Source organism: Chaetodon trifascialis, chromosome 19 (assembly GCF_039877785.1).
Source record: "Chaetodon trifascialis isolate fChaTrf1 chromosome 19, fChaTrf1.hap1, whole genome shotgun sequence".
Lineage (NCBI taxonomy): Eukaryota > Metazoa > Chordata > Actinopteri > Chaetodontiformes > Chaetodontidae > Chaetodon > Chaetodon trifascialis.
In genome coordinates this window covers 9524356-9532293 of record NC_092074.1, presented here as the reverse complement: position 1 = coordinate 9532293, position 7938 = coordinate 9524356, and the positions used below count along the sequence as shown (strand labels likewise).

Genomic DNA, 7938 nt, shown 5'->3' with positions numbered 1-7938 from the left:
AATGGGTCAGAATTGGTTCTTGTTAGGTACTGTTGATGATGGATATGTTTAGGCATGTTTAGTGTGGGGTTAGAGGAAATTAAGTGAAGGTGTGGTGATAGAGATGATATTGAGGTATGAAGTAAGTGTCAGATGGTGGATCTGGGAAGATGTTTTGTTTAGGCTGTGCATATTTTTGTTCCAATGGCGTCTCCCTCACTGCAGAGGACTGTAGCTGTAAGGTCTTTCTGTACACTTGTGCAGGTTTTCGTTGTGCTGATTTAAATGCTCCACTGTGATTTCATATTTGTCTGGAACAGATTGTTCTTCTGTTCTTCTGTCGAATAATTTCAAACCATTGCACTGTTCTTCTTTAAGCTCTCTTAAGAATAAAACTGTGAAAACTCTGGACCAGATTTCTGCTGATCATTTTATTTAACAATCAGTACAGTTAACCAAACCCTCAGTTAGTCACAATTTAATAATATTGAATATTCAATGGTATAGAAAATATTGTACACAATAAATACAGTAGCTTCTTCATGCAGCAACAGAAAGCTGTGTGTGTTAAACGGTTAGCTATGTGGTAGAGGAAGTAGTTGGAACTCCCTGTAGCTTATACAATGAGCTCAGCTCATGTCAGTATTAATATTACATCATATATTAACACACTTACTGGTTCAACCTTCAAGCATCGTGACAAATAAATTGGAAAGTTTTAGTTCCTGCAAGATGTAGTCCATAGATAGTGTGTGTGTGTGGGTGTGTGTGTGTGCGTGTGTGTACTGTGGAAATTTCTGTGTGTATTTATATGCATTTCTTTTGTATGCATTTACACACTCATATACATGTGTGCATCCTTGATGTGTTGATCCATGTACTGAATGAGTGATAATGTGCTTCCTATGGAAGTGTCTCCACGTTGACGTAGGTGAGGATGACATCATGCAGGATGTTGATTCTGTCAATCTGGTTGAGCTCTCTGATGCGATGTCTGAACTCAAACAGCGGGATGTTGTTCACGGCCACCCTGAACATCTCTTGAGTGCAGAGGATCTTCATCTGGGACAGAGCAGAACACAAGTAACAGACTACTTTCACCAACCCCGTGAACTGCCTTACATGCAGTGCACATTTAGAAAGACAAAAAAAAAAAGTCTGAATTTAATTTAGGATGAGTAACACTGCAAGGCCAAATAGTGTATAACATAATTTAGTTGAATTAATGTCAATTCAAGTTCCACAAAATTCAACTTTACTAACTGAAAAATACAAAGTGAAACTGAAGGAAAGCTCTTTGAATGAACTGTTACTGCTGTCACTAAACAAAGACACGGACTGTTTGACAGAATTAGATCTTCAGATTAGCAACCTCTTCGTGAGGCCTGTGAACCATAATTGTCATTGATGTTATTGAGCAACATGAGACCCCCACTGACCTCCAGGATCCCTCCTGCAGTACAGCACTTCCCTTATCTAGGACCCGCCTGCACAAACGGCTTTCCAACCCTTTCCATCTTTTCCAAACGTTATCCTGACGTTAACCATGAGAAAGTGACCTAGAGTCAGTTAAAGGCACCATGTGTAGCATTTTGAAACATCAACATATCATTGTATTCTCACCACAAGCACGAGAGCCCGGTTAAAATGATTAGTAGCTTTGTGTTTATGTCATTTATTGTTGCTGTAAATTGTGTGGTAAAGCAAACAGCACACACTGACACCTTGCTTCAGGTGTACCTATGTCTCCACATGAATGTGATAATGATTTACTGATGCTAACATGCTACACATAGCATCTTTAAGCACCACTTTTCAATCTACCCTCCAGTCTGATTCGTCCCTCTTACACTCACCTCAAATGGGCTCCCGAGAGCGAAAGGGAAGGGTCCTTTCAGATCCCTCTCCTCCGAGCCCCAGCGCTCACCCACTTTGTGGTTACGGACCAGCACCTGTTTGCCCCCCTCACTGAAGCGGGGGTTGATGTGAAAGGCAATGTCGTTGCCTCTCAGAAAGTTCACTGTGAACCTGTGGAAGACCGAAGCTGGTTAGACTTTCAGAGACACTGTTTTGTCTCTTCTGTGTACAATTTCGTAGTCTGTCATTAACTGGTAAGACATTTGAATGAATTTTAAAACTAAAAATTTCCAACATGAATTTAAGAGAAAATGGAAAAGAAAGTGAGGGAAAAGAAGGGTTCAGACTAAATATCTGAGTATACATAGCTTACATTTTGGCATTAGGTTTGACATGGCCCAGGATGGTCATCATCATCTTGTCATAGACCCCTCGGGCCAGGTTCAAGTTGTACGGCACACTCTAAAGAGCAATAGTGAGAGAAGAACATTAAAACAGCCTGGGCTGTAAAGCAGTCCATGCTCAGACACATTATTTTTGTATCTATGTTGATCCACATGTTGATTGCAAGTTGATTCTTTACGTTTCACTCACAAGAGGTCCAGACGTGGGTGGAAGCCAGTGTGGAGGCATGAAAGCTGGACTCTGTGCAGGCCATCCTGACTGTCCTGGGTTATAAGGCCAGCCGGGGTGGGCAGGCCACCCTGGTACATTTGGGTGGATGCCTGTAGCAGGAGCAGGTGCTGGAACTGGGACTGGAGTTGGAGCTGGGACTTGAGCAGGGACTTGAGCTTGAATTGGAGCTGGTGGCTGGGAAGGTTGGCACTGGGTGCCTGGCCAGTAAGGCTGGCAGGGCTGCACCAGAGCTGGAGCAGGAGCTGGAACTTGAACTGGAGCTGGGACTATGGTTGTGGCAGGTGCAGGGGCAGGTACTGGTGCGATGGTTTGAGCTGGGGCTGGGAATGAAATTGGTGCAGGGGCAGGGGATGGAGTTGCTTGTGTCCCAGCCCAGCAGGGTGTGTTTGGTTGGCCAGTCCAGCATGGTGCAGGCTGGGTGGGCTGTCCTGGCCATGCAGGGAACCCAGCTCCAGACTGCGGCAGGCTGGGCCAAACGCTGTTAGCCTGTGGGGCAGAACCAGAGGACGGGCAGCTGCCACACAGAGCATCAGAACGCTGAGAGGGAGGAGGAGAAGGGGGAGATGGAGAGAGAGAAGGGTCAGGGGCCAGAATGGAGATACGGGGAAGAGAGAGGGTGGACAGGATGGAGGACACGAACTTGCATTTGCAAACATGGCCGTTGACATAAGCAAAGATTTAAGCATTTACATTTAGATGGAACATGGAGAGGATTTATGTCAGTCTTACCAGTGTGGAGATCTGAGAATTTGATGAGGTACTTACATCCATGCTGCCTGCCAGAACGAGATCACTTTTATTTATCTTACAGCTTTTTTAAAATCACAAATAAGTCTCAAAGGATTTAACAGAGACGAGAAACTAAAGACAGATCAAAACCAAAATAGATCACAAAAGAAAGCGACAACAAATGAGCAGCCAGCCAAACTAAAACTGAGAAGAAGCTGCTTTTTCACTATGGTATTGATACATATTCATTTATTTCTTAATGCAAAATTCAGAACATGCACTGCAGTCAGACTGCACTTTGATGAGCTGCAGAGAGAAGAGAAATTTCTCTGGGTGACCACCAGAGGACTCCACAGCTTTCCAAGATGTCAGAGCATCAGCAAATGGTGCACTGGATGATTGTCTGTCTCTATGTAGATATACATCATTAACTGAAGCGTATTGGATGTCATGGAATGCACTAATTGAATGATGACTATAGAAAACATCCTGAGTCATGCAGTAACATAATGGCATATTGATTCAGGGTTATAGCAATGGCTTCAGTGCACTTAGAGAGGAATGTGCAGTGACAATGATCCCTCGGTGTCCAGGCCAGACCAGTAACATATAGTTGTTCTTGTGACTTCGCTTACTGTTACTCCATTATTGAACTACCTACTGCTGCTATTTCGTGCCTCTTATTGTTGTTTGTCATTACCTAAGAAGCATAACTCCAACTTTCTTTTTCATTTTACTTGCAAAATATTATTAATGGGTTAAAAGTGAATTAATGCAGATGATGCAATCACATGTGATAATGTTAAGTTTGTTTTTATCAATTAATATAGATTAGGTTAGGATTAGATTCTCATTTTTAGACCAAATCTTACAACCCATTTGATTAGTGCTCCATTACACTGGACATTACACTGGACACACTCTTCAGCAGAAGCCCAGAAGCCACACTCAGAATGCATTCTTTTCCTGGCACCATGAAAACTAATATTGGATGCAAAGAACCATTTCTGATCCATAGAAAAGATTAAGACTGGAAGTTACCTTTTCTTGTCTTTAATCTTCAGGTGCACGCGGGAGCAGGCTGCAGGCCGTGGTGCAGATTAAGTGAATCAGTCAGCTTGTAGCCAAGCACATCGAAACACTCTTTTATAGCCCCCAAATCCCACTTGGCCACTCCTCACCTCATCACTCCACTGTCAGAAAAAAAGTGTCACACCCTCACACGTCACAAAATATATGTAAATTATATATGTTGGCTTTAAACATGCAGCTGAATTTTTGTTACATTTTGTTCATGTTATCTTTCGTGCCTTTTCCCCAGGAGGCTGCATTGCCTGGACCTCAGTTGGCAGTGGATGTTATGATGGTCTAACAAAATAAAACTCTAAAGAAAAACTGGAAGAGAGAGAGAGAGAGAGAAAGAGAGAGAGAGAGAGAGAGAGAGAGAGAGAGAGAGAGAGAGAGAGAGAGAGAGAGAGAAATCATCAAATGCTTGGTTGGAAACACTATCAAAACAGTGAAGAGCAAAGACTTTGTATAATGTTGTATTCTCCACCAGATTACTTAACATTTCTTCATCTAAACTAGCTCCACTAACAACGCACGTTTGTGCTGATGCGGTCCACTTCACTGCTGAGCAGTCATGGGACTGTGTAACACTCATGCCGTATCTGTCTAGGCCTCACAGAGTAACACAATTACAGCAGACAGACAAAGAAGTCAGGACTGTTTCCTGTATGTTCCAATGACTCAGGCATGGACAGCTGAAAAGTCAGACACTACTGCCCGGTTCGCCCTCAGGTTAAGTCACTGCGCTGGGTTTAGTTGTCAATAGGGCCGTTCATAATGTCAGATTTAAAATTCTCTCTGGACCATTGTTGATGAATTTACAGCAGCAGGGCTAACATCTGATGCTAAAGCAGCGATTGAGGTATTTCTGATAACAATAAGCAGGAGAGATGTTGGGATCAGACTCAGTCAAATGAATCTACACGGAATCCAAAAAATCTCCAGGGCAACAAAATCATAACAAATGACAGTCACGTATGGGTATTCACACAGTTGCACTGGTTGTCCTCACACCATTATTAGATTAGGCTTCATCTGAGCTGAAAAATGTCAGAAACTGCAGAACCTCATAGAATGCCAAGACTTAATCCTCCAAGAATTCAGCGCCTGACATTTATCCAACTGGGTCTTAAATTTTAAGCTCTATCTGGAGACAGAGCATCAAAAGCATCTTTTATACAATAATGTATACAGTTCACTGCTGCTGTCAAGCTTGACCCTTTCCTTTCATCTAAGTGACCACTTAGGTTTATGGATAACTATTTCACCTGCAAGTGCAACTCACTGCTGCGACAGAGGCAGTCAGTAGAAGAAGTAGAGCAACCATCACATAGTCTTTCCTGTACTCAAGTAAAAGTGTATTGTGCTCAGTGCGACTATAGCCCAGCTGAAGGTAGGAGACCACGATGCTGTGTGAGGAGGTCTCACCCATCAGCATCACTTCTGTTTTGTACACACAAGATGATGAACTCTCTAGCGAAATACTAGCCTACGTTTCAGCTAACAGGACATATACACACTACACTAACCGGCTAATTCTGTATTACACTGTGCTATACCTTCATATACAATACAAAGGCGCATATGCACGCACGCACGCACACACGCACACACCCTCATTAATTCTTCATGAGTGTATGAGAGCACCCTAGCCTGACCTCAGGAGGCCAGCTGTGGCTCACAGAGCCACACATTAGGCAACTGAAGGGTGTGGCTACGTTGGACAATTTGGGAAGTCTGAGCCTCTGGCTTTGTGTGTGTGTGTGTGTGTGTGTGTGAGAGAGAGAGAGAGAGAGAGAGAGAGAGAGCTTGTGTTTGTGTGGCAGCACTCGAATCTGTTGAACTGAGCATCTGGGCTGATTAGATTCGAATGTCTCATCATCTCCTGTAAGCTGTTACAAGGCAAATTGTGTCGTTCTTTTATTGTTTTTTTTTTTAATTGATTCTTAATTGTTTCCAGAATTAAATGATAAACAGATGAATGTTTGTCATTTGCCCATGCACACCAGGGACTATTGTGTATAAAATATAACAGCAGGCAGCTGCTTTTAGCAAAAAAGCTCTGATAAACCCACGGCACACTGCCTGCCCAGCACCAAAGTGCAGGCAGACAATGTTCACAACTTGCCCCTAGCATCGTGGGGCATTAGCTGCTGGACAGCCAAATATTTTTTTCAACAGTTGTTGAAGATCAAAACAAAGCTATAAGGCGAGTGCTTGCGTCACTGGGTGGCCATGTACACACCTCCAAATGATTGCTAATGTTGCTCTGTATCTGCTGGATGTATAAGTAGGCAAATTCTTGTTAACATGTTTTTCATATTGTTTTTCTAATGTCATTGTGTTTTTACTACCCCCAAGTGGCTAAACCAAGAATTAATACTGATAAAATACTAAATAGGAAAGTAACACCTCACCGGAGAAAATTGTCTTGCTGCTTGCAAAGGACAAGATCAGTGACGCAACAACAACCTTGGAGCCAATGTGAAACTGTGTCTCACTCAAGAACCCTTTAAAGCGGTGAACTCTGGCCTTGGGGTCTCTTACACTCACTTGCTATCTGTTGCTGCATTCTGGGTTCCTCCAGATCACAGAATCAAGGCCTCACACCTTATGAGACAGACAGGCATAGAAGCCATTGGCCACTCAATCCCTTAATCAGTCTATCAATGTATGGAGACTCTACAATGGAAAATCAGTCTGTATATATATAAAGATCATATTTCTCAGCACAGTGACCAGGTTTTAGACAACCACAAAGTGAAGCTTGCTGTGAGGATGGAAGGGAATTGTTTTGCTTGGGCTGCATATTGTCAGAGGAGATTTCTTGCCAAGAAACAATCCAGAACATTTGGTTCATGGTTAGTCTCCAGGTTGGTCTGTCAGCCTGTCAAGAGCTAGAACTGGCAACACTTGTTTCCTCACCCCTTCTATGCACTCATGCCAATCTGTTCTTATTGAATAATGTCATTTAAGAAAAGTTGCAATAGAGATGTCATCCATGTGTAAGAAACATAGCTGAAGCAGTGATTTAAATTGGAGAGTAAACTACAGTGCATCATTTAAGTGGATGTTGACCATGTGGTCATGACATATGCTTTCTGATGGGAGCAATGATGTCACTTCTAGGAGATCTCCTTTTGTAGTTTCAACCAATGAGGGAATTGAGGGAAAAGGAGGTGGCTGTGAGGCGTGCTGCTGTTAGGCAGAAGAGAGCATCCTGGCAGGAGCAGGGTTTTCCAAAGCGACAGCGGTGGCATTAGCCTCTGATAAGCCCTGGGCCTCATTCCAACACTCGACAACTGCAACCTCCCTTTCCCTCTTTCTCCCTCCTCTTCACCACTTCTATCCTACCGTAGGCGCAGCTCGACTCGAGTATTAAAGAAACAGTTCTACAAGGCAATTCCCATATTAGGTGAAATGTTTGAGTGCTTACCTGTGGTGAACGGCGTGGTTCTCTGTGAGATGGAGCCTTTCAATAACTTGTTTCTCTGTCTCTAAAGATGCTTTTGTGCTGTTAAAGAATGAGTGAAGAAGAGAGATTGAATACAGTGTGTAAGAGAGAGTAAGAGTGAGGGAGATGGTTCAAAGAGAGTGATATTACTACAGTTGCCATGGGGACAGCAGCATGTTTTCGCAGGGACCTGTGTGTGTTCATGTGTGTATATG

At 43.1% G+C, this 7938-nt stretch overlaps 1 protein-coding gene across 1 annotated transcript; it reads right to left on the bottom strand.

The window, feature by feature from the left end:
* Window positions 1-392: 392 nt before the first annotated feature.
* Window positions 393-3364, bottom strand: LOC139347821 (galectin-3). The gene is made up of 5 exons (XM_070987628.1): window positions 3202-3364; window positions 2431-3009; window positions 2210-2298; window positions 1836-2007; window positions 393-1041 (listed from the first exon to the last, which is right to left on the bottom strand). The coding sequence occupies exons 1-5, from the start codon at window positions 3241-3243 to the stop codon at window positions 883-885; spliced, it is 1041 nt and encodes a 346-aa protein (XP_070843729.1). The 5' UTR covers window positions 3244-3364; the 3' UTR covers window positions 393-882.
* Window positions 3365-7938: the final 4574 nt, after the last annotated feature.